This window comes from Bos taurus, chromosome 2 (genome assembly GCF_002263795.3).
Source record: "Bos taurus isolate L1 Dominette 01449 registration number 42190680 breed Hereford chromosome 2, ARS-UCD2.0, whole genome shotgun sequence".
Lineage (NCBI taxonomy): Eukaryota > Metazoa > Chordata > Mammalia > Artiodactyla > Bovidae > Bos > Bos taurus.
This window is the reverse complement of record NC_037329.1, coordinates 112,897,271-112,925,165: the sequence shown is the minus strand read 5'-3', so window position 1 is coordinate 112,925,165 and position 27,895 is coordinate 112,897,271. Positions and strand designations below refer to the sequence as shown.

At 39.0% G+C, this 27,895-nt stretch overlaps 1 protein-coding gene across 11 annotated transcripts in view; it reads left to right on the top strand.

Annotated features, from left to right (window-relative positions):
- DOCK10 (dedicator of cytokinesis 10) overlaps positions 1–27,895 on the top strand; it is a 305,001-nt gene that overhangs the window by 241,794 nt on the left and 35,312 nt on the right. For 9 of the 11 annotated variants that reach the window (XM_024976734.2, XM_059875928.1, XM_010802445.4 and 6 more), the window contains 14 exon segments: positions 6,261–6,407; positions 13,027–13,110; positions 16,381–16,477; positions 17,339–17,383; positions 18,454–18,629; positions 18,756–18,872; positions 20,555–20,666; positions 21,371–21,492; positions 21,579–21,693; positions 21,787–21,853; positions 22,078–22,125; positions 23,045–23,146; positions 25,732–25,856; positions 27,504–27,616. In XM_024976734.2, coding sequence (XP_024832502.1) covers positions 6,261–6,407; positions 13,027–13,110; positions 16,381–16,477; positions 17,339–17,383; positions 18,454–18,629; positions 18,756–18,872; positions 20,555–20,666; positions 21,371–21,492; positions 21,579–21,693; positions 21,787–21,853; positions 22,078–22,125; positions 23,045–23,146; positions 25,732–25,856; positions 27,504–27,616 — 1,470 coding nt within the window. 11 annotated transcript variants of the gene reach the window in all.

Here is a 27,895-nt window from a genome sequence, read left to right as displayed (position 1 = left end):
TACAGGTCCTTCAGAAGCAGATAGAAGGACAAAGTTAGAAATGCAAAATGACTGTAAAGGATAAAAGGACAGACAAAAGGACTAGGGAAGTCTGATGCCTGTGAAAGGAAATGGCAAAGGAAGGAGGATTGACTGGAAAGAGCCTTGCAGTGAGACAGTTTTAGCTGGACCAATGGGCTGTCTGAGAGCAAGGAGTGTTCATGAGGAAAGTCCTGCATTGGGCAGATGATCTGCCTCAGGACCGTATGTGGTTCTCATCGCATCCCTCCTCTGCCATCCATTCTAGATTCCCCTCACCTTCAGCCAGTAGCTCTGAAGGTCTCAGTCACTTACCTGTGTTATGGCCCAAATGCTCATTCCAAATGGGTCCAGAGTGGTCTCAGCCTTTGGAAAATAAACTCTACTCTACTTGGACCATTTGTAGTTACAGTTGGGTAAGGAGGATCAAGAACCACCCAAGTGGATTCTCTGAGTTCTGCACATATTTCTCTCTGTTCTCTTTGTTGGTAAGACCAGGCAGAAACCTCGGACACTACGCCTCCTTCACTGGGAGACTAAATCAGAACAGTATTGCATGGGGTGGGGATAGTGGTGAATAACAAATTGTCTTCATTTATACTCTTGGTGGGGGAGGGGCAGTGTCCTAGGCCAAAACCTATAGAGCCCTTTGAAGAAGGACTTTAGAATCATTACATTAGACACTTACTCAAGCTGCAGGACACTTTCTTTGGGACCCTGTCTCCTTTTCAGTCAGTGTGTACCAGATTTGAGAACTGACCCAGGTCCAGGAAGATAGAGGCCAAGTTACCCTTGGCCAAGCCTCCAGTCAAGCATCCAGTGTGTGTTTACTGCAAATGCCCATTGTGTCAATACAAATTATACATTTAGACCAGGTAAATGGCTGGTGGTCAGATTTTTGAACCCAGTGGACCTGCTGCTAACAGAACTTGCTGCTGCTGCTGCTGCTAAGTCCCTTCAGTCGTGTCCGACTCTGTGCAACCCCATAGACGGCAGCCCACCAGGCTCCCCCGTCCCTGGGATTCTCCAGGCAAGAACACTGGAGTGGGTTGCCATTTCCTTCTCCAATGCATGAAAGTGAAACATGAAAGTGAAGTTGCTTAGTCGTGTCTGACTCTTAGCGACCCCATGGACTGCAGCCCACCAGGCTCCTCCGTCCGTGGGATTTTCCAGGCAAGAGTACTGGAGTGGGGTGCCATTGCCTTCTCCAACAGAACTTAGGACTACTTTATTAATCTTGTGAGTTTCTACTCTAAGCAGGTGGACATGATGGCATTTTGGTCTCCAGATATCAACATCAGTTCAGATCCTGTGTCCACTAGTGCTTCAAATGTTTGAGTGCTGCCCCGAGTGTAATCACCTAAGAAAATCCTACAGAGTCCTTTGGAGAGGACTTTATAATCATTACATTAGACACTTATTCAAGCTGCAGGACACTTTCTTCAGGGACCCTGCCTCCTCTTCAGCCAGTGTGTACCAGATTTGAGAACTGACTCAGGTCCAGGAAGATGGAAGAGTCATGGCTATTTATTGGAACAGAGATCCTTGTCTTCTGATGGTCCATTTTGTCTTATTGGTGGATATGAAGCAATGCCATTGTTGCCTGCTACCTGTCTTGTCCCTAGGGATTCCACACATCAGTAACCAGCCCTACAGCTTCCTGAGAGTCAAGCCCCCTTGGCTGCTCTCCAGACTTGCCATTTGTCTTGATCATCACAGCCACTGGTCCCTGGAGATTGGGTGCAATCACATGACCTCTGTATATAGCTGACCCTCATCCTCATGGCTGTTAGTGAGCCAACACTGTATTTGTCTCTCCCACCTGCAGAGGGGAGATACCATTGAATGTCTTAGGGATGTCAGTCCCTAATACCTTCTGGATGGCTTTGGTGCACAGTGGGTCTTCTGGGCTCATATTTCCATTCCTATATGTCCACTTCCCTCTGCCTTTTTATTCCTTCCTCTATCATCTGCCAGGGCAACCCAGGTATTTTCATCCTGCTTAAAATGAGCCATCTCCAGGACTCTCAAGAGCCACCTAACAGTGAGTGGTCCATCCCCTGAATTCTTGTTTAAGCCCAGGTCCTGACAAAGTACCCTCAGCTCAGTGAATTTGAACTTATCCACTCTTTCATTCTGGCCATGTTGATCAAACACCCGCAACATTGTCTCAGTGGTACTCCCACGTAGCCCTTGCTAGTACATGCTGTGCTGTTTTGAGTTACTCAGTTGTGTCCAACTCTTTGCGGCCCCATGAACTGTAGCCCACCAGTCTCCTCTGCCCATGGAATTTTCCAGGGAAGAATACTGGAGTGGGCTGCCATTTCCCTCACCAAGTGATCTTGACCCAGGGATCAAACCCGAATCTCTTGCTTCTCCTGCATTGGCAGGCGAATTCTTTACCACTACCACCACTTGGGAAACCATATCTGGCACATGCTAGCTAAATCTTATTAACTCCTTGGGGTATACACTCTTCCTTACCTTATTAGGCTGAGCAGGTTCACAGCTGAGTTGAGCTGGGGTATAACCCAGTTAATGCCCGGAGCTTCAGGAGAGGAGGAAGGACAGCTCCCAAGGGGTCTGCCTGTTGCCTTGCAGGCTTCTGCAGCATCTTCCCACATGCCAGAAGTGCTGCCTCTTAGAGGAGAGGAATGGGGCACTGAGGATTCAGGGGTCTCTGCAGAGCCACCATCCACACCTCCAGCCTCAAGTCTTTCCAAACATGGTCTTGACATAGCATAAGAGACCTGCCCTGGCTGTGCATCTAATCATCTCTAGTATTCCAGAACTCTGAATTCTTAAGTCCCAGGTTTGCTTTTCAGCTGTGTCTGCTCTTCTACTCCCAGAGATAACAGCCTCCGACCTGGGAGCAAGAGAAAATCTAACATGATGATAAGGATGATTCCTGTCTCTCTGTTATTAAGCTCTATCAGGACACCTCAGCATTATAACCCTCGCTCTGCCATTAACATGTTAGATGATAAAAAAGACACTGAACATCTCACAGCCTGCTTTCCCATGTGTAAAAAGAACGGACTGGACTAAAATCTTTCAGTTCCCACTAGTATATATCTGCTCAAATCGATAGGTTACAAACATCCTATGAACAGCCTAAGAACAGAAGAACTTCTCATGGACAGCAGTTCATATTCACTGAGTTCAGTTCCCTTTTCATGACCCTCTTCAGGAGCAGCCACCACACCCAGTTTTCTTCCAAGGGCACATGACCATCTAATGTTCTAACCAGCTCTATGTATCACATTAGGAGTAGACCAGATGCCATCATTTGACTTAAAAGCATTCCCAATAAGCATCTCCCAAGCTATTTGCATTTTCTTTATTTTTTTTTAATTGCGAAGTGAATGGCTTTCTTTGTTATTAAAACAATATTCCACTATCAGGAAGCTTTGAGGAAGTCATATCCTCTAGTCTGGTCTTCTGAGAAGCAGATAGCACCTCCCTGAGACCCCTGCTTTCTTGTCCAAGGCAAATTCCTATTTATTAGGGCTTTCCAGGTGGCACTAATGGTAAAGAACCTGCCTGCAATGGAGGAGACACAAGAGATGTGGGTTTGATCCCGGGGAAGATCCCCTGGAGGAGGCCCTGGCAACCCTTATGGTAAAGAACCCTCTGAGAGGCAGACAGCACCTCCCTGGCCCTCCTGCTTTCTTATCCTTGTCAATTCCTATTTACTAGAAAATGCCGAATGCCTTCTCAACACTGAGCTCTAGTAGCGAAAGGTTGCTTGTATTGGCTGCATGTTTTGTTTTCCATCAGCCCCTTGTTCCTAACACAACTCCCAAATGCCTGAAACTCAGCCCCTGCATTCTGCATCTGGTCTTTGTGATCTCTGCCGTATCATAGCCCAGGTTTTCCAGCAGGTTCCAGCTTGCAGCTGTGGATCCAACTGTCACCTCACTGCCTTCCTCCCTTTCCTGAGACAGAAAGCCCACCGTCCCCAGCTCAGCAGTTCTCCCCTCTCAAGACTGTGGGATAGACTTCTGGAGAAGAATTTAAAATATTATTCATTGGGAATTCCCTGCTGGTCTAGTGGTTAGGACTCGACACTTCCACTCCTGGGGACAGGGTTTGATCCCTAGTCAGGGATTCTGACTAGGATCCTACAAACCCTGTGGCACAACCAAAAAAGTTAAAAAATAAAGATGTTACCTGTGTATACCAATCAGCATGTCTTGGGGTTAAGAGTGGGAGTAGGCTTCAAGGGGAGTTTGAAAGGAAGACAAAAAAAGGGCAGGGAGGAGGAACGGAGGAATTATCAAGGTCCAGGCTGTTAATGCATATCCTTGTGAAGAAAATGTCATCACTGATGTGTTTAATGTCTCTTAGAGGACTAACATGGCACCCCACTCCAGTACTCTTGCCTGGAAAATCCCATGGACAGAGGGGCCTGGTAGGCTGCAGTCCATGGGGTCGCTAAGAGTCGGACACGACTGAGCGACTTCACTTTCACTTTTCAGTTTCATGCATTGGAGAAGGAAATGGCAACCCACTCCAGTGTTCTTGCCTGGAGAATCCCAGGGATGGGGGAGCCTGGTGGGCTGCCGTCTATGAGGTCGCACAGAGTCGGACACGACTGAAGCGACTTAGCAGCAGCAGCAGCAGAGGACTAACGCAGTGAAAAGAGGAAAACGACAATTGTGCTTTGATTATGTAAAACCTGATTGTTGTTTTCACAGGTGAATCATTTACCCTTATTTCTCAAGGGATATGGAGCAGAATGAAAAATGATGTATACAGTTAAATCCACTAGGTTTATTTGTTGTCAATTTAATTTTATTTCAATAGTAAACTTTGAATATATACAGAGAGTAACCATGAGATTCTTAAAGTGACAGTCATTTCCTGGTAAAAATGGCAAAAAAAAAAAGCCAGTCGAAGCCAACTGCAGCATTCTGTAGTTAATCAGTATTTGTGCTCTGCAGTTTCTCTAATTTTAGCCTCCATGGTTTTTATTCTTGCACCATGGAAGGTTGAGTGCTTAGATTAAGAAAATAAAGGTTAGTCAAACTCTCAATTGTCTGTTTCTGTCTATAGTGAAATTGCAAGTCTAATTTTAAAGCCATCTTCTAAAGGTGAATGAATCTTACCTATCTTGTGCAAAGAAATTGTATAAATTCACAAAGCAGTGACAGAAATGGGAAAACTCAGCTGCCTGAAATTTTCCGAGTTAAAATAGGAGGCGTAGATTTCTGTACCCAAGGGCACTCTTTAGGGGCCTGTAGAGTTTTACTCAGTGTAGTGAGTGTAATTGTGTAACTGTGTACACAACTACTCAGTGTAGTTGTGTAATGTCACAGCCAAACCATTTTTTATCTTATGGCAAAAGCATTTTGACAGTGAAGTCTCACTGACAACTGTCATGGGCATATGCTAATACCAGAGTTAAGACCAGCCGGTATAGACTTCCATCTATAAGATAACGTTTGAGCGTCTAATGGAAAACATGGTGATTATAGTTGATAGCACTGTATTGTATAATTGAAATTTGCTAGGAGAGTAGAACTTAAGTGTTCTCGCCCCAAAAATATGTATGTGAGCTGATGGATGGCTTAATTAACTAGATGAGGGGTGGGGATTCTTTCACAATTTATTATGTGCATGAAAACACCAGAGTGTATGGTGTAAATATGTTATAATTTTATATGTCAGTTATGTCTCTTATAAAACTGAAATAACTTTTATAAAAAAGCTAGCTGGTACTCACAACTTAGAGGACATTTCAAACTAATATCTGTACTCATTCAGTTATTCATTCATTGATTTCTTATAGTTGTTTATTGGAAGATTCTTATTAATAGTCTTAAAAAATCAAAATAATTGATTTTTAAATTAGAAAACTGTGAATCAAAGAAAATCTAGAATAATAGTCATTAAACCATTCATAGTAGTTATTTCCTGAGAAGGCAAGAAGGGGTATTAAGAGGTTATAAAAAATGTTACATTTCTATGTTGTCTGAATAGTTTGCAATTCATATATGTTATAATTTATAATGAAAAAGTGAAAGCTTTATTGGCCAAAATAGAAGAAAAATTCACTGAAAAGTGGAAATCATGACCTTGAAATTGAAATGGCTTCTAATTTCATTATTGCTTTCAAATTTCCAAAAAGACTTTTTGTTTGATAATAAATAGAATGAAGTTAAGTCTTACAGGTTATGTTTTCCGGGCTTAGTATTTCACAGATCTCATTGTAAAGCAATGATCCATTCTTTCTTTAGCTTTCTCGGCCTCAAAGATTTCCTGAATCTTTTCAAAATGAATTGGACAATCTTGTCATGAGCTTCGCTGACCACATGATTTGGAAAAACAAAGACGCACTTGAAGAAACAAAAAGGGCAAACCACAGCGTTGCCAGATTTCTTAAGGTACATTATACAAAGCCTGATTCTCTTCAGGCCTGTGTGATAGTGGCTGTGAGATACTCTACGTGTTAATTAAGTCACGGGTTCATTTATGATGAGAAGTCGGGACTACCATGATTAGATGAATGCTTTCATCTATATGTCTTTCTTGCTTGAAATACTTTCTGATTTTTTTTTCCAATTTGGAGTCCTATAGAACAAAAATCAAGGTTAGAGAAAAGTATCTGTTTGAATATTGCCAAATGTAGGACTCCTAAATATTTTTAAAGAGAAAAGTGATATTTTTAAAGGAGAACTTGTCCTGAGGCAATATTTTTGTCTCGGACTTTTCTAACCTTGAAGTGATATTTTGGCATGGCTACAGCTCTCACAATGATGCCAAATAGCCACTTTGGAAAAATTTGGGGGAATTGAGCATTTTTGTTGTTTTACTTCCAGGCTCTTTTTTACATGATGAAAATATTATAAATTAGCTACATAAAAGGAAAATGATCAGTTAAAGTATTTAGCAACATAAAATGAAATATATATATGCATACATATATATATTTAGCAATATTTATTTATATTAAATTAGGAAGAAAAATGAGCTTAGTCCAAAATTAGCTAATGTAGAATGATGGTGTATCACTGAACAGATAATGCATCCAATCGGAAAGATAATGTGTTTCTTCTGTTCCTTCTTTTGCCCAACTGTTGACTATTGGTGACCTTGATGAAGGCACTTTTCTTGCTTTTTTGTAGTAGACACCAAGACATACTGGATAGTTGTGGGAACTTATCAATAAATACTAGTAACAAAGAGACTATGGAGATAGATGGAAAATTAGCTGAAGTTGTCATTCATGAATTTTCAGTTCAGTTCAGTCGCTCAGTCGTGTCCGACTCTTTGCAACCCCATGAATCACAGCACGCCAGGCCTCCCTGTCCATCACCAACTCCTGGAGTTCACCCAGACTCACGTCCATCGAGTCCGTGATGCCATCCAGCCATCTCATCCTCTGTCGTCCCCTTCTCCTCTTGCCCCCAATCCCTCCCAGCATCAGAGTCTTTTCCAATGAGTCAACTCTTCGCATGAGGTGGCCAAAGTACTGGACTTTCAGCTTTAGCATCATTCCTTCCAAAGAAATCCCAGGGCTGATCTCCTTCAGAATGGACTAGTTGGATCTCCTTGCAGTCCAAGGGACTCTCAAGAGTCTTCTCCAACACCACAGTTCAAAAGCATCAATTCTTCGGCACTCAGCCTTCTTCACAGTCCAACTCTCACATCCATACATGACCACAGGAAAAACCATAGCCTTGACTAGACAAACCTTTGATGGCAAAGTAATGTCTCTGCTTTTGAATATGCTATCTAGGTTGGTCATAACTTTCCTTCCAAGGAGTAAGCATCTTTTAATTTCATGGCTGCAGTCACTATCTGCAGTGACTTTGGAGCCCCAAAAAATAAAGTCTGACATTGTTTCCACTGTTTCCCCATCTATTTCCCATGAAGTGATGGGACTGAATGCCATGATCTTCGTTTTCTGAATGTTGAGCTTTAAGCCAACTTTTTCACTCTCCACTTTCACTTTCATCAAGAGGCTTTTTAGTTCCTCTTCACTTTCTGCCATAAGGGTGGTATCATCTTCATATCTGACATTATTGATATTTCTCCCTGCAATCTTAATTCCAGCTTGTGTTTCTTCCAGTCCAGTGTGTCTCATGATGTACTCTGCATGTGAATTTTAATTCAGTCTAATTTCTTTTTTGACGTGTCAAATGCTCTTTCAAATTATGTACTATGCATGTTTACCTCTTAAAATTTCCTTTTCACTGTTTTACATCTTAATTTTGCTTTTTTCTTGCTTCAAGAAAGAGAAAGAGATGGTCAGGCTTAAGGAGGAAGAGAGTAAAATAGAAAAAAAATTTACTCTAATTTTCTACCACATTTTAAGACCTATGAGAATAAAGTTTGTTACTATGCTAGTAGTTTATTTGAAGTGCTTGATGAAAAAGAAAATTTGGAGAAAATGACATGTTGTCCAATTTGTAAGCACACTGCATTTAAGAAACATCTGCAGAGTATTCTTCCCTAAATTGCAAAAAAAAAAAAAAAAAAAAAGTTGCATAAGCAAGTCTCTTAAAAAGGGAAAAGACCCCTTATCTACCCTCTTTGGCTTAAATGTTCTGTACTTATTAGAAAAAAATATGCTTTCCTTGGACCTCATTTATGCAAAAGTAGCTTCTGGTGGTACATAAAGTAATGTCTAACATGAATGTCCAAGGTGAAAAGAGACACAGAGTATACAGCTAATGGTGACACCAGTGGTTTGTGAAAGCTGTGGGTAAAAAGCATGGATTGACAATAGATAAACAAATACAGTCTATAAGATATGTGGATCCATGGACTGCAAACTGAAAGCAGGACTTTTGTGACGTTCATAAATGGAAACGCTAACTTAGTATAATGTACATTATAAAAATCCATTGTACAGGCATTGTTTTGAGATTATTGCTTTTACGGAATTTATTTGACCCAGAAAGCTTGTTTTAAAATGTAAAGTTTATTATATGAATCATCTGAACGCAGAAAGGAAAAGAGAAAAGAAGATGACATGGTTTTTTTATGTTAAATTGAATGTAGTCATTTGGCATAATGCATGTGAACTGATGAACTTTGAGTGTTCAGCTGCTCAACACTGCCCCACTGTTGGCGTTACAAAACTTTTATATTCCCAGAAAGTAGTTATTCACTTAACTTAGGTTTCAAATGACTTTTATCTCTTTTGGTTGTTGAATTCTACATTAGTAATCTAATACTGTAAGTTAGTTGTCATCAGAATTTAACAACTGAAGTATCGTAACACCATGGTTGTACCAAGATTGTTTTCCAAAAATGGAGAATGTGGTACCTCCGGGGTGACCACATGAAAGTGTCCTAGGTGAGAAAGTGTCCTCTTTTGTCTTACATCATGGGAAAATAATGTTTTTGTAGCACTTAAGCCAGAAACCTTGTCCATTTCTCTGACCGTTCTCTCCTAGAGATAGATAGGATGCAAATGCATCCATGTCTACATATGTAGCTTCTGTAATTTTTCTTTCCACTGCCAATCTGGGTCACAACTCTAATTTACCTGAGAGTAGCTGTCTAGATACTCTTCTCTTGCAAATATAATACCAAGGAGGTAGCAAAGGAAAGTTCATTCTGATTTTAATTTTCCTTCTCAGACAGCCATGTCTTTTTACCCACTCTTCTGACTATTCTCTACTTTATTTCAATTTGCTTTTGGAAACCATTTGGCAATCATCTAATATAAAAGACAGATTTTGGTAGCAAAATATTTTAGAGAAACATCTGTGATATTACTCTCTAAATATCAAAAAAAAAGATGGATAAGCAAGTCTATGAAAGGGAAAGTCTTTATATTTACTCTCTTTCACTTAAATGTTCTGTGTTTGTGGAATAAATAAATGTTTTCTATAAATTCAATCTATGCAAGAGTTGCTGTGGAGATACATAAGTTAATACCTAGTAAAGTTTCCAGATGAGAAAGAAAAAGATGGACCAAGTAGTTTTGTAAAATATAAAGGGAAAGGGTATCAGATGCGTGTTTTGTAATTTGAGTTCATAACTGATCGCTAAATAAGCTATAGAATAAAATTCTCATTGGTTCTCACAGTTGGTGAAACAAAATAAATAATTTTTTATTACAATATATCTTTGCGTGTTTAATTTAGAATATTTTCCTTTATTAAGCCAAACTGAGAAAAAGTCTGATAGGGTATGTTATTCTTTATATCAACAATCTGCAAATTTTTTTCTGTAAAGGGTCAAATGTTAAATATTTTTAGTTTTGCAGACCATACAGTTTCTGTGGCAAGTACCCAACTCAGCTAGAAACAATCATAGACCATTCTGTGTTAGTCACTCATTCGTGTCCAACTCTTTGCAACTCCGTGGAGTGTAGCCTACCAGGCTCCTCCATCTTTGGGATTCTCCAGGCAAGAATACTGGAGTGGGTTGCCATTTCCTTCTCCAGGGGATCTTCCTGACCCAGGGATTGAACCTGGGTCTCCTGCATCGCCGGCAGACTCTTTACCATCTGAACCACCAGGGAAACCCATAGACCATTCACCATGGACAATATTTAAACAAATGGGTACAGCTGTGTCCCAATACAACATCATTTACAAAAACAAACAGTGGGCCAGTTTTGGCTCATGGAACATAGTTTGCCAAAGCCTGCTATAAATTGTTTTCTGCTAATATGGAAGGTTAATATAAATTATTTTAAAACAAAAGCAGAAAGGCCCCTCCATGCCTTAACAATGGGTGAAAGATCCTCTGCCCTTGGGGTTAAGAAGGTGCTGGAATGGGCCAGAACAGGGTACCGATGACAGGAGAGACACATTTGATGAAGCTTGACCTGCAGGAGGGCTCTTTGTAGGAAAAAGGCTGATTCTACCAGCTTTGTATCCTTGGAACAACCTGCCCCCCTTATCCCTCACTGCCCCTTGAAAAGAGTATGACAAGTTCTCCACATAGAAGGTCTTAAATCTCAAGAACTCTGAGTTTTCCTAGACCCCCCCCCCCCAGGGTAGGCACCCTCCTCCTCATTTTCCCCTTTCATGGGTGATGGAGTTTGGTTTCCTTTGAAAGCTCACAGATTAGCTACAGTAGCCTCTGGGAGGTGGCAACTGCAACCTTTCAATGACATGACTCACAAATTCCTCCTCCATCTTATCAAGGTGCCCTGTGACTTCACCAAAGTGCTTCTGTTCTTATGCTCTTTCTTGAGAAGTTTCTAGAACCCATAGTTATACTAGATGGTCTTCCTCTCTGCAAAGTGAGACCCAAGCTTCTTCCCAGCAGGAATGAGACAGCAATAGCAGAGGTCTCCAGGGAGAGAGCTCCACATTGGGAATATTCCAAGGGTCACCAGTTGGGACTTCATTCTACAGATGGAGAACCTTAGAGGACCTGACCCACTTGCTGAGAGCCTGCATAGTGCAGAGGACATCAAAGCCCTCTTCCTCCCCTCCTCTACATGTTCTGCACCTGTGATTATGCTTTGGTGTTACCTTTCCTCACTGTTCTGTTGGAAGATAGGAGGACCAGGGAGCCATTCACTTTTTTACTAAGGGAGATGACTGAAAGAACTTAAATTCATACTGAAAATGAAGATATAAATGAAGTAGTATGTAATGAATAGGTACATTTAAAAAACTCAGAATAAAACATAGAAAAATGGAAAGGAAAAACAAACATGATTGACCAATCAACTGGAAATGTTATTAGAGAAAATGACTCATGTTTCTACATGGGCGTATTTCAATGGGAAATCGTCCACTCGGAATACTACCTATAGGGCTTTCCAGGTGGCACTAGTGGCAAAGAAATCGCCTGCCAATTCAGGAGACATAAGAGACGCAGGTTCCATCCCTGGGTCGGGAAGATCCCCTGGAGGAGGTGGACGAGGGCATGGCAACCCACTCCAGTATTCTTGCCCGGAGAATCCTGTGGACAGAGGAGCCTGGCAGGCTACAGGCCATCGAGTTGCAAAGAGTTGGACACGACTGAAACAACTTAGCATGCACATATGCGTACTGCCTATAACAAGATTTTATGTCCAGTTCTTTCTGAGAAAAGAGATTTGTTTGTAAAACTGAGAGATTAAGAAACGCGAAACTGTTACAATGGACCCTACTGGACTCTGGATGAGAAAGAAGCCTTCTATACTGAGTGATACAGCAGCCGAGAAATTTTCCCACGTGATACACATATTCGCACACTTGTGGGTGGGTAGAATGAAACACACATGCAGTGATGACCTCCATAAGCTAATCTACTATAGTGCCCAAGATGCTGCATCAGGAAACAGTCCATGCCCACGTCATACTTTTCCAGTGCAGGAACTGGCCCCCATAGCTTGGTTACTGGTTACGTGGCCATTAGTCTTTGGGACAGAGAGCAGATGCTGAGCTGACTTGCAATGCTTGCCTGACTCCTCTAAAGCTACCTACTGCTTAAGACTCTCCTTATTACAGTTACAAGAGTGTGAAGACAGAGTAAGACAGACACTGAGCAGCTCACTGATAGAAATCTCAGGCTCTCTTACCTTCACTCTTCAAATTCAAGCCGCCTTGGCTGAAAAGAAAAGCTATTGAAAGAGGCCAGTGAGATTGCAAAAGGTTTCCCTGACCTGTCTCTGCTGCCCCTGTTCTTACCAGATGTTGTACAGTAAATGATCTTCACCTAAGGAACTGTGGAAAAAACTATTAAAAAACAATAATAAAATGTAGAAAAGTGGTTAAAAAATAAGACAAGTAAAAGCTAAAAATTTCTATATTAAAAGGAAAGGGCTTGCAATATTTCATTGCAAAGCTCCAAGAGATGTTTTATGAAAAATGATAAATATGGGTTTGTAACTTTGTGGTGTGTGTCCTATATCTGGTATTTTAATTAGCTGCCATATGTGGATGAATGCTTAAGCATATTGTAGATATTGTTCAAACATTTATTATATAAGACATTTAGTGAAATGTTATTTTGCATCAATATTTTTAATCATCTTTTCTAACAGCTTTAATGATCCTTAAAATAAAAACATCTGAATTTATTTATTTATTTATTTTTTAGCGCTGCTTTACATTTATGGACCGGGGTTTTGTGTTTAAGATGGTTAACAATTACATCAGCATGTTCTCCTCTGGTGATCCCAAGGTAAGAACCATGTTCAGGAGTGATGGCTTTCTAAACTGTTGCATTACAAATAAACACACTGGTCTCTGTGTATAATCTGTCTAAAACAATAACCTATCCATTATTTGTATCAAAAAACAATTTCTGTACAATGAAAGGCAGGCTTTTAAAATGGCTCGTCATCTCAGCAAGTCTCCCAAGTCCTCCCTTCGTGGGGAACAAATGGGCGTGGAGTTAAAGTGTTCACATTTCGTTTCTGTTTCTTGTGGGCTGTGAGAGGAGTGATTCCAGCTGCAGTTCTTCTTCCTCAGGTTTTCCCAGGACTGTCTTGGTTTTAGCAAGTTCCACTTCTCTGGAAATTTCCAGTCTTGGGCAAAATGGAACAGTTGATCACCTTACATAAATAGTGACTCTGTGTCAGGAGACAGGGAATAGTACTAATATCTAGGGAGCAGTGGTTCCCAAAGTGTGGTTCCTAGACCAGTGATCTCAGGGCTGAGCTACTGCAGGTGGGGCCCAGAAATCTGGAATGCAGCAAGATTCTTATCACCTTCAGGTGATTTCTGTGTTCTTTCAAGTTTGAGAACCACTGAGCTATATAATATAGCATATGCCAGAGGGACATAAGACTGGAAATGGGCCAGACTCTGAAACTTGTATCATTAAGCATTAAGGTTCTTTGTGTTGCAACCAACAGAAACTTACTCCAATTTGAGTAAAAGGGAATTTATTGGAAGGATATTGGGAGAACTAGGCTTGGAAAAGAGCGGAGACCAAGGCACTTCCAGGGCAGAAGAGTAATCACAAAGGATGAACCTGGGGCCAAGGTCTGCTGCTCCTTAAATAATGAAATGGGACCATTTTCTCCCTCTTAACACTCTGCTTACATGTACACCGTGGAATATTACTTGGCCATGAAAAATGAAATAAGGTCATTTGCAGCAATGTGGATGGACTCCAAGATTGTCTAAGTGAAGTAAGTCAGACAGAGAAAGACTAATACTATATGATACAACTTACATGTGGAATCTAATTTTTTTTAAGATACAAATAAACTTATTTAAAAAACAGAAATGGACTCACTCAAATTTATGGTTACCAAAGAGGAAATGTGGGAGGATGTGATAAATAGGAGATTGGGATGAACATATACAGATTGCAATAATATAAAATAGATATCTAATAAGGACCTACTGTATAGCACAGTGAACTCTAGTTAATATTCTGTAATAACCTACTTGGGAAAAGAATCTTAAAAAGAATGGATATATATATATATATATAAAATAACTGATCCACTTTGCTGTACATCTGAAACTAACACAACATTATAAATCAACTATACTACAATAAAAAAATTTTTTAAAGATTTACACTCCAGAGAGGAAGCATGTAACTGGTCTGCTTTGGGTCACGTGAAAGAGAAGGCACCTGAATTAACAGTTCCCCATTAACCTTTCCCCATTGGGAGGAAAATAAGTCCCCAAGAGGAATCATCTAGGTATTGGGAAAGAATATAGAAATATATTTACGAATATAGAAATAGAATATATTTATGTTTATAGAAATAAACAAATATAGAAATTCCAAAAGTAAATAATGATCTTCTTGGAGCATTTCATGTTAGGCTTAGGAGCCTGAATGTTATTTTTAGCTGTGGAGATTTAGCTAGGAAAACTGCATGATTATATGTCATTCAGTTTTGAAAATCTAGTTCTTTCTGTAAATATTTTTTAAAAGAATGCAACCTAGCAACCTAGATGTCCATCAGCAGATGAATGGATAAGAAAGCAATGGTACATATACAAAAATGGAGTGTTACTCAGCAATTAAAAAGAATACATTTGAATCAGTTCTAATGAGGTGGATGAAACTGGAGCCTATTATATAGAGTGAAGTAAGCCAGAAAGAAAAACACCAATATAGTATACTAACGCATATATATGGAATTTAGAAAGATGGTAACAATAACCCTGTGTACGAGACAGCAAAAGAGACACTGATGTATAGAACAGTCTTATGGACTCTGTTGCAGAGGGAGAGGGTGGGAAGATTTGGGAAAATGGCATTGAAACATGTATAATATCATGTATGAAACGAGTTGCCAGTCCAGGTTCGATGCACGATACTGGATGCTTGGGGCTAGTGCACTGGGACGATCCAGAGGGATGGTATGGGGAGGGAGGAGGGAGGAGGGTTCAGGATGGGGAACACATGTATACCTGTGGCGGATTCATTTTGATACTTGGCAAAACTAATACAATTATGTAAAGTTTAAAAATAAAATTAAATTTAAAAAAAAAGAATGTCCTTCATTAGTGCTCCAATTATGCAAGAAATTTGCAGAAAATCCTTTTAGGTATGATTCCAGTGACCCTAAATTATATATCTTATCAAAGACCAAATGGAACATACTCAATGAAGAGTGATCACCGTGTAATTTAATTATGTTCCTTTTCACTTTGATGTACAAATGATTAAGTCAAATACTACCCTTGTTTGAGATGTCAGTATTCTAAATTACTGACTAAAGTTGTCACAAATTATGATTCTAAAGTATCTGAGCAAATGAAATATATTTTTATTTTGTTAGATGTTTTTAGTGAATACAATGAACACAAGCTGAGTCTTAAAAATTGATTACTTAGTTTGCATGACAATAAAAATAGAATGGTTATGGAGTTGCTAATTGTTCCCATTTATGCAGTTGTATTAAGTTGCTTTGGATCATGTCTGCACTTCATTTATCACTGTCCTACTCAAAACATTGAGATGCCAGACCTGTTTGCAAGGGCAGGGAAGGGGTGGAATGATGTACCCTCAGAATAAACGGCAGATGGAGAGAGATTTACTCTAAGTTTAGATTCTCTGCACCATTGTCTTCCTTAGCACTGGATCTTAGAAGTTGATTTCGAGTGATCTGCTCTTCAAGCTGAGTGTAGTTGTACATCTTAGCACATGTGGTGAGGCACTGTTTTTCTCAGAATAAATACATTTTGCTATATGCTAAAAGAAATGAAAAAATAGAACTCAATAAGATTGTATCCCATAGAAGCTCATGGTAGGTTGCAAATGAAATCACTTCCTGAACAAGCCTTGACCAATCTCCAAAAATAGGGTGCCTGACTACATTTACCACTTGAGAGGGGACAAAATCCTTTAAACTTAACAATGACCCAGTGGTCACACAAAAGTAACTCCACTTCCTTTTTAGAGATAAGATTCAAGTGCAGATTTTCTATTAACTTTCTTAGTGTGTGAATAATAGTCATTCTTTTGCCTCTTTTTTAGACCTTATGCCAATATAAATTTGATTTTCTCCAAGAAGTATGTCAGCATGAACACTTTATTCCATTATGTCTCCCCATAAGATCAGCCAACATTCCAGGTAATAAGTCCCAGACTTTTATCAGTTCCTGCAAAGGGAACACATCTGTTTGTTTGCCTTAGCTTCTTTGTTTGTATTCCTGTTTCCTCAGTCTTAGTTTTGTCTGAAATTGTCATATGGGCATTAGACCCAGGTAATCAGGTTAAAATGCAGAAAATAATAGCATGTGGTAAAGAGTACAGCACTGTATTTCTCAATTTTTGTTTATGTTTTCTTTTTCATCAAAGAGAAGGCCCACAAAGCCATACAATTTGTGCTTGTAAATCAAAGAACATTAACCTCGTAACTATTGCCAAGTTATTACTGCATTAGGCAGACTGGTTAAGACAGTCAAGGGGATCAAAATCTATTTTAGTCATTTGTATTATCTGTTTACTATTTACTTCCCAAGTAGCTCAGCTAGTAAAGAATCCACCTGCAATGCAGGAGACCCCGGTTCAATTCCTGGGTCTGGAATTCACCCTGGAGAAGGGATAGTTTACTATTTATCAATAAGTAAAAGGGATTGTTTACTATTTATCAGTAGCTTAGAGACCTGGTAGTATCTTTGTAGATCTGATATTATCAATAGTAAACATAAAAACATGTTTCATAGCAAGCAGATTTCTGATAGAAGGAAAAGACAGTGCTCAAGAAGAAGGCTAAGCATTAAAATAATTCTGTTCATGACATTCTTTCTTAAGAAAAGAAGTAAACAACCAAAGCCTTGTCTTGAAAAGCAAAGCTTTATTGAAGGGATTCACTTGTATTTTAAGACAATATATTTTAATTTTTCAGTATAAATTACACATAGTTAATGGATATGGTGTTTATCTGAGTATGTATATAGCTGAACTTTTTGTTTATTTATATTAAATTCAGATCCTTTGACACCTTCAGAATCAATACAAGAATTACATGCATCAGGTAAATGATTTTTATTTTCTATTACACTATCTCAGCATCAATAACCACTTTGTGTTTCAATAATATTGATGAGTATAGACACTTCATATTTCCAGTTTCTAGATGCTAATAGTCATATCATCTAATCAAATATATAAAAATATCAAATATCATCTAATCAAAATAGTCAAAAAGTTGAGTGAGCTTTTCTTTTATCACAAATAATTAAATGCTTCCTTAGTTTGAATGTTTTTTTACCCTATTCTCCAGAGTTTGAACTCTCTTTAGTTTCCCAAAGCATCAGAAATTTCCTTAGAGTGTAACCATACATGAAATTCCCAATCATATGTAATAACATGCTTATTCAATGAAACTATCTTTATATGATATTTCTATCAATAAGCCACAGCCTGGTTCTAACCCTTCTCTCAAAATTGAGATCATTAGAATCATATCAGTTTATTTTTACCCCAGAAAAGTTCATAACTTGAAATAGTCTGGGCAAATTTTTTTCTAGGTATAAATGGGCAATTTGCAAGTTTTGTTTTATTTCTGGCTCCTCACTATTACTCAGTATTTTGTGAAAAAATTTATTTAACCTAAGCCCTTTGATGTTAGTTTCCTGAACTTCCACATTCCCTGAACTTCTGCCTTCAGCAGTATTTTCACAGACTGGAAAAAATCGATGTGTTTACTTTACTTCTGGTCAGATATGATGTGGAGTGTTCTAATAGTTCATTATTCCTAACATGTAGTCCTGGGTCAGAAAGATCCCCAGAGTAAGAAATGGCAACCCACGCCAGTATTCTTGCTGGGAAAATCCCATGGACAGAGGAGCCTGGCAGGCTATGGTCCATGGGATTGCAAAAGAGTTGAACATGACTGAAATGACTCAGCATGCACACATGCTCTGTTTTGGATAAGAATAAACAGTATTTACTGAATGCCCCTCTTCACATTTTTCATATAAGATTGCATTGCTGAATCCCTCCTAGTAGCAATAAGGGTTTATAGTTGTTTGTTCCATTCTCTTAATTGTAAAGTGATCATTTGACTTTCAGTAACATGATCTCTTTACCTTCCACACAAAGATATGCCTGAATATTCGGTCACGAATGAATTTTGCCGCAAACACTTCTTAATTGGAATTCTGCTCCGAGAAGTTGGCTTTGCTCTGCAAGAAGATCAAGATATCAGGCACTTGGCTTTAGCTGTCCTAAAAAACCTAATGGCTAAGCATTCATTTGATGATCGATACAGAGAACCAGTAAGTGGTCTTTCTTTCTCCCTTCCCTAAGCACCATTTAATGGTTCACTGCATTAAGTGCCTATCAAACCTACAAGTCTATCGATTTTTATGTGAATCATTTCTTTTGACTCCTTTTCTACCTAGGAAAAGCAGGCCCAGATAGCTGGTTTATACATGCCCCTCTATGGCATGCTTCTGGACAATATGCCAAGGATTTACCTGAAGGACCTGTATCCTTTTACTGTCAATACATCAAATCAGGTAAGTTTGCATAATATTCCAAGTGTCTATTTTAATAAAGAGTTTGCCTTTTTTTTATATATTTTTGGCCTCGATAACCATTTTTCCCTAAATGTGAGCAAACTAAGGATTAAACAGAACAGTGCTTTTTGCTAGGTGGTATTTTGGTGGGGGGAAGCAGGCGTTTGATTTTGGTTTTTTATCTATTTTTTTATTGCAGTATAACTGCTTTACACTGTTGTGTTACTTTCCGCTGTACAGTGAAGTATATCAGCCATATGCATACATGTATTCCCTCCCTGTTAGACCTCCCTCCCACCCAAGCCTTTCATTTCGCCCAGGTCACCACAGAGCACTGGGCTCAGCTGCCTGTGTTATATATACAGCAGCCATCTAGCTATCTGTGTTGCACACGGGAGTGGACATAAGGGGCTTTCCTTGTGGCTTGGATGTACTTTCTCAGTTCTTTTCACCCTCTCCTTCCCCATCCCTCCTGTGTCCACACATCCATTCTCTACATCTGCATCTCTGTTCCCACCCTGCATATAGGTTCATCTGTACCATTTTTCTAGATTCCATATATATGCATTAATGTAGGTGTTTTGAGGTGTTTATATGGTGTCTAGAAGCTAGGAACTGTGTCTGGAATTTTTTTTGACCTTGGACCAGTTACCATCTATGTAACCTTCAGTAAGCTATTCAACTTTTTCCTCTTTTATAAAATGGAACAGAATACCTCTGTCGCAGGGTTCTTAGGAGGATTAAATGTGTAATAGAAAACATGCATCATAGAGACTGGCACATTATAAGTACCTAACATCTAGTTTTTAATAATAATATACATTTAAAAATCCATGATAATAGTGATAATCCAGTCAATGAATTTATGACACTACTTACAAGTGGAATCTAAAAAATACAACAAACTAGAGAATATGACATAAAAAAGAAGCAGACTCACAGATATAGACAACAACCTAGTGATCACCAGTAGGGCGAAGGAAGAGCCATAGGAATAGGGGTTAAGAGGTATAAGTGTTACATATAAAACTATTATAATTTTATAAGCTATAAGGATATATTGTACAACATGGGGAATGTAGCCAGTATTTTATTATAACTGTAAATGGAGGATAACCTTTAAAACTGTGAATCCCTATGTTCTATACTTATAACATATAATATTGTACATCAATTATAGTTCAATTAAAAAATTTTTTAATCAGTGAACTTATCAATCACCATTATAGTCATTTAGTCCAGGAGTCCCCAACTGCTGGGATCTAATGCCTGATGATCTGAAGTGGAGCTGATGTAATAATCGTAGAAATAAAATGGACAATAAATGTAATATGTTTGAATCATCTCCAAACCATCCTTCCTCCCACGGTCTGTGGAAAAACTTTCTTCCACAAAACCGAAAGGTGCCAAAAAGATTGGGGACCCCTGATTTAATCTATATCTGAAAAAGTTTCCACTACATTGTTTAAAAATTTAAAAATCACATAAGAAACCAAATTGTGACTAAGATTATGGTTTGACAGTATTCACTTTCATTGCCTACTTAGGCAGAAGATTTTGCAAAAATATAAAAAATCAAATCTCTTATCATCTAATTGAAAATGTAATGAAGAAAACATTTGTAGGTTTATGATGTTGAAATATGTTAATTCCCACTAATCTCTTCTGTGCTTTGAATCCAGGGGTCTAGAGACGACCTCAGTACCAATGGAGGATTCCACACCCAGTCAGCTATGAAACATGCCAACTCTGCAGACACATCATTTTCTAAAGATGTTTTAAATTCTATAGCAGGTACTTCAGACCTTCCAGACAATGGTGTTTAACACTCATCTGTGTTTACATTGTATATCACTGTGCTTTTTACCCACTCATCCATTGTACATAATGTATGAGGCAAAGTATTCTACATTTATATAGCTAAAGAGTCTTGTTACATGTTTCTCTGAATGTCATCCAACAACTTCCTCTTCTACTTAGTGTTCATTTCTACTTGGATTAAGAAGCAGTCTACTCCGATGTCATCAAATTGTTTCATTCTGAAAACAATCTTGATGTTTTCATTGCATACAGCCTTTTAAAATATAATAGCCCTTCCACTTCAAAGATTGTTTTTAAGAACTATTTTGGAAATGTCATCTTAATTTCTTACAAACTGTCAAAAATTGAAAGCTGCTTCCTCCAAAGCATCCTTAAGAACTTTTATTAAGCATTTTAAAACAGAAACGTTCTTTAAAAAGCTTTGTAAGAAATCAAAGGAGCACGCTTTATTTCCAGTTATAATGGTCTAAATGTTCTTAAATCCTTCATACTGGCATGGCTGTTAAAATAATATTTTAAAAGTTGCATGTCTTTCATGCCGATCCCAGACTCTATTGTGTCAGGCTTTCACAATACCTGAATAATCAGCATCTTTTTGGTTCATTTTAGCGTTGTGTGTGTGTGTGCACGCCCATGCATCTCATTACCGTCTTGTGTGCTGTGGCTTGTGTTTACAGCATTTTCATCAATAGCTATTTCTACAGTAACACATGCTGATTCCAGAGCTTCATTAGCAAGTCTTGACTCCAACCCAAGTACCACTGAGAAGAGCAGTGAGAAGACTGACAACTGTGAAAAGGTATGACTTCCCTCCCAACCTTCCCAAGCACGTTACAAGTCAGCTGTCTCCTCCTCCTCAATCCTTGTTGTTTCTTTCATCCCTAGATCCCAAGACCCTTATCTTTGATAGGCTCAACTCTTCGATTTGACAAGCTAGATCAAGCAGAAACCAGGAGTCTTCTCATGTGCTTTCTGCACATTATGAAAACAATTTCGGAGGGTAAAGAGAGCTCTTTAAAATTAAATTTAAAAAAAAAAAAGGAAAAAACTTTGAATTTCAAAGAGTCTCATGCTATTTGGTGTTTCCTTTCAGAGACTCTGATTGCCTACTGGCAAAGAGCCCCCAGTCCAGAGGTGTCTGACTTCTTCAGCATCTTGGAGTAAGTTTTAGAGTTGATTACTTAAGACTTTTTTTCTAGAACCTTCAAATGATTTTAGTATACCATTTTTCATTCTAAGTATCGTATGGTGAATAATCTGTCAATAATAATGCATAAACTATCTAAAGAAAACTGTATTTGTCTTTTAGTGCACTTGGATGAACACTTTGTATAGATAAAAAGGTATGAATAATTAGAATGTGACTTGTTTTTTTCCTTTCTAGCGTCTGTCTTCAAAATTTCAGATATCTAGGGAAACGGAACATAATAAGGTAATCATTTTAAACTCCAAAAGATTAGTCTGATCTTTTGAAAAGAATCATGAAAAGAATCATAGTCTGATCTTTTGAAAAGAGTCATATATGTGTGTGTTAGAAATCTTAAAATGCAAATAGGATTTTAAGGTTGACCTCATATTAAGTAAAGCGTGTTTGATGATTACACTCCAGATTAACTTTTTTTTTTTTAGTATATTGGAAGTATTTTCTTAAATATGCATCTTCTAAGTTACATTCATATGAAGACAAATTGGTTGAAAAGCTACATGAAATGTGGTTTCCTTTCAGAAATGTGTGTTTGTGCTTTTTATTCGGACAACATTAACTGTTCTTTGATCTATTATGGGTATAGTGTAATCATTAAACAATGCTTTGCTTAATGTGAAGTTTTAGTTGTTTTTTTTTTTTTTTTTAGTTTTAAAACTGAAACTTCACATTAAGCAAAGCATGTTTGATGATTATACTATACCCATAGTAGATCCAAAAATAGTTAATGTTGTCCAAAGAAAAAGCACAAAACACACATTTCTGAAAGGAAACCACATTTCATGTAGCTTTTCAACCCATTTGTCTTCATATGAATGTAACTTAGAAGATGCATATTTAAGAAAATACTTCCAATATACTAAAAAAAAAAAATTAATCTGGAATAACTGTGCTCTCATCCTTTCCCATAAGAGACAGCAGTGCCCCGCCCCCCCCCGCCCCCCCCCGCCCCAGCACATTCCCTAAACCCTCAATTTCCCATTTCCAGAAGAAAATGTGGTTTTCTTCTGGAAAAAAGTGGTTTGTTTTTGTTTTTATAACATATGAAAGTTTTCATTGTCCAGTAATCTTTTGTCAGTTGCCATTTTTTGTTTATATATCAGTTGCAAACACTGAGCTAAGATTAAAACTTCAGTTTTCCTTGCAGAAAAATTGCTGCTGCGTTTAAATTCGTGCAGTCCACCCAGAACAATGGAACTCTCAAAGGATCTAATCCATCCTGCCAGACTTCTGGCCTTTTGTCACAATGGTACTGTCACATTTGCTTGATATTTAAAATTATATTGTGAGTGTACATGGATGTGTATATGTGTGTGTGTGTATTGGGCTTCTGCAGTGGCTCAGTGGTCAAGAATCCGCCTGCAATGCAGGAGCCAAAGGAGACGCGGGTTAAATCCCTGAGAAGATTGCCTGGAGGAGGACATGGCAGCCCACTCCAGTATTCCTGCCTGGAGAATCCCATGGACAGGGGAGCCTGGGGGGCTACAGTCTATAGGGTCACAGAGTGGGGCATGACTGAAGCAATTTAGCACACACACATGCATATATATAGAGAGAGTGTGGATACACACACTATGTACATACACACACATGCATGTGTGTGTGTGTGTGTATATATATATGTATATTTTATACATATGAAATATCCCCTGGTGGCTCAGACGGAATAGTGTCTGCCTGCAGTGCTGAAGACCTGGGTTCGATCCCTGGGTCAAGAAGATCCCCTGGAGAAGGAAATGGCAACCCACTCCAGTACTCTCGCCTGGAAAATTCCATAAACAGAGGAGCCTGGTAGGCTACCGTCCGTGGGGTTGCAAAGAGTTGGACACAACTGAGTGACTTCACTTACTTACACTTGCTGCTGCTAAGTCGTGTCCAACTCTGTGCGACCCCATAGACGGCAGCCCACCAGGCTCCCCCATCCCTGGGATTCTCCAGGCAAGAACACTGGAGTGGGTTGCCATTTCCTTCTCCAATACTTATATGTATATTTCAAGCCAGACACAGATTTCAAATAACTCTGTATGTTTCTAAGAGGAAACCTTGTAAGTACTTCCCTATCTGGCCCACTAACTTGTAAAGACCTAAGAAGCAAGAATTACGCCTTATTTATGTGACCTTATTTATGTACAGTATATTACTGTACAATGCCCTGTGTTGTTGTTGTGTGCTCAGTCATGTCCGAGTCTGTGACCCCAGGGACTGTAGCATGTCGGGTTCCTCTGTCCATGGGATTTCCCAGGCAAGAATACTGGAATAGGTTGCCATTTCCTTTTCCAGGGCATCTTCCCAATCCACAGATTGAACATGGTCTCTGGTGTCTCCTGCATTGGCCGGTGGATTCTTGCATAGGGTCAATGAGTATCTTAATTTTTTTAAGCCTGGAAAGATATAATTCCAATCAATGACTATTTTCATGTTTGCTAATCTCTTGGTGACAAAGTAAACTGTGAGGTCGTATCTCCCCTTTCCTTTCAGTAATTTTAATAATTTAACCATATTCTTAGAGTTTAATGTAATTTTTTTAAGGGTCAAAGGCAATAAGGAAGTATATCTGGCCCCATAAGCTCATGTTAGTTTTTTAGTCATCAGACTGATTTAACTAGCATAAAAAACCCAGGGTCACCCCTCATAAACTACCCTACAGAAAACATTAGCCTGAAATGCTACCTTAAAGCTCCTCTGGGTCTAGTCAATCCAAACTCTTTGCTGAAGTTTTCTCCAGCTTGATTTATTCTTCCCAGAGGTATCATGATAGTATACAATATGAAAATGGCTGTATTTTAGAAAGAATTTTAGAAAGTAATATGGAAGTAGTAAACGGCTAATAAATCATAGAATAAATTTTGCCTCTTTATCCATGGGGACCACTTGAGTGGCCCCCTTATGAGAAAGCAAATAAAAAATGTCATGGGCATGTTTTGGCAATTGGTAGTAGGAGAGAGGACCATAAACAATGACTTTAATGACGATCGTAACCCAGCTGAGGTCACTACAGTTTAGAGGCTGTCTGGTAAGTTAGACTTCAGGGTCCTCCCTGAACACCTCCTGATTTTTTCCCCAAAACCATGGCTTTTCCCAGCAGTTATAGACAGAAGGAGACAAAGTAATTCAGTCCCAAAGTTTAAGCCATATAGCCCCAAACCCATTATTCCCTATAGCTGCAGAAATGACCCAGACTCTCTTGGCTACTGAAAACCAAAGTCAGATTTCCTGGGCCCCGATCCACCCAGAGCACTTGATTTAGCCAGAACCAAATAAGCCTTGAGAAGTAAGACAAAGAGAAAACCATTGCTTCTTTTTGAGACTTCACTCTTCAGTATCTCTTCCTCCAAAACTAACAAGTAAGAGTCAAAGAGTTGTTTCAGACCAAATTTTACTTTTTTATATTTTACCCCCTAAAAATAATTGATACCAATTGAGTTATGTAGTATTGTACTTTATAAATGTTTATCACTATGCCTTTCTAAGCAACCAATAGCCAGCATGACATCTATGGAATCCCATGATTTCATTAAATAATAGTGAATATGATTGTGCAGAATTTAATTCCGTATCTATTATTTTGGCAGATGAATTCTTTACTACTAGCGCCACCTGGGAAACTCATTATCCTTTAGTATCTATTATCATTCTGAACCTTTTTTTGGCTTAAATAAAATTTCTCCAAAAGTACTTTTAAATTTCTGTCATCGTGTCACCCCATAATTAATGGTTTTTCATAAAAAGTCTCATTTTTCACAAAAAATGTTAATATGACACAAGAGAATTTGAAAAAAACATTTGGTTTTCATATCCCTATGACTTTAACCATTTTTCTTATTTCATTTCCAGGATGCACACCACTTCCAGTCATGAAGGACAGAAGCAGCACAGATCACAAACTTTACCAATAATTCGAGGCAAAAATGCACTTTCTAACCCCAAACTCCTCCAGATGTTAGACAATACCATGACCAGTAAGTAAACCAGAAACAATAGCAACAAGATGGTTATCGTTTTTCTCTAGACATGTGCAGGAAATAAATTCATTCTGTTTCAGAATGTAGGGAATGTTGCTGTGCCCCTCAGACCACTGGTTTTCAGGCTTGCTGTAGCCCTGAGAATGTTCCTGAGGAGAGAATCAGCTGCTACTGCTGCTGCTAAGTCGCTTCAGTCGTGTCCGACTCTGTGCGACCCCATAGACGGCAGCCCAACAGGCTCGCCCATCCCTGGGATTCTCCAGGCAAGAACACTGGAGTGGGTTGCCATTTCCTTCTCCAATCAGCAGGGAGTAGTTTAAAAACGTAGTGTTGTGGGACTTCCCTATTGTTCCAGTGGTAAGGACTCTGTGCTCCCACTGCACGAGGCATGGGTTGGATCCCTCACTGGGGAACCAAGGGACTCTGGCATCGTGAGAGTTATGGTGGCCTCTCTCAACCTGATTATTATCCCTCTGGGAAGAGGAAAAAGTTGCCTGTGTCCTAGAAGCAGCAGGCGTGCCATCTTGAATCCAGTGCTGCACACATTCTAGGTGTGAATGAGGTAAAAAACGAGATCCAGTCCTTTCATATCATGTAAGTGTGCTTGATTATGGACACATGACCAAAGTTAGCTATTTGACAGTATTTGCCTTAACCTGTAAATACATTTAGTACCTTTCTGAAGAGGTCATTCGTGCAGATCATCCACTCAGACTCTACATTTGATCTATTAACCTGGAGCATAAAACTTGACCCAGACTAATTATGGAGGAAATATGACTATACTGACAGCTGAACCAATGGAAAAGAAGTGGGAAATAAAGAACAGACTACTCTGATTCTTTAGAAACTCCATACCTGACCAATGAAAAGGGCACACACACTGTCTTCATTGGTTCAAGCTACTAAAACAAGATGCATCAGACTGCATAGCTTAAATAAAAAATATTTACTTCTCCTAGTTCTAGAGGGTAGGAGATCCAAGATCAAGGTGCTAGCAGATTTGATGTCTGGTAGAAACCTGCCTTGCAAATGGCTACCTTCTTGCTGTGTCCTCACATGGTAGAGATAGAGATGATCCCTCTGGTATCTCTTTTTAAAAGGGCATTAATCCCAATCATGAGGGCTCCATTCTCATAATCTAATTACTTTTCAAAGACTCCACCTTCACATACCATCACATTGTGGATTAGGGCTTTGATCTATTTGCTTTTTCATACTGTTCTGACTCAAGGGACATGAGTGAGAGCACACTCCGGGAGATAGTGAAGGGTGGGGAAGTCTGATGTGCCACAGTCCATGGGGTTGCCAAGAGTCAGACATGACTTAATGACTCAACAGCAACAACAATATGAATTTTGGGGGAAACACATATTCAGTCTATAGCATCCACTAAAAACTCTGTCTAGTATTCTTGCTTCAGCCGATAAAGAAATTGAATAAATGTAAGCATTTTGATTTACTAAATTACTCATCAAAACACCAGTGAAGATTATGTGTCTATACATAGGTTGTATATTGTATCCACATTGTCCATATTCTATATATGTTGTATATGACTATGTTGCAATAGAAGAAAGTTTTTAATAGGGTACAAAGACTTGTCTCAGACCTTTATGCTGTTTTCTACTTTGGACTTTGTAGGCAACTCTAATGAAATAGACATTGTGCACCACGTGGACACGGAGGCCAACATTGCTACAGAGGTTTGCCTGACTATTCTAGACCTGCTGGCCCTCTTCACTCAGGTCCACCAGGTGAGTGTGACCACAGCATCTTCTGCAACATGACAAAACTAAAGATGGAAAAGTCATGTGAAGTCAAGAACATGTTTTTAAGACATTTAATGAAACCCATTAACCTTCCATAAATCAACCTGTGAGTGGAAAGCATCTTAAAGATGAGATTCAGAATTCATCAGTTCAGTTCAGTCACTCAGTGGTGTCTGACTCTTTGTGACCCCATGAACCGCAGCACACCATGCCTCCCTGTCTGTCACCAACTCCCAGAGTCCACCCAAACCCATGTCCATTTAG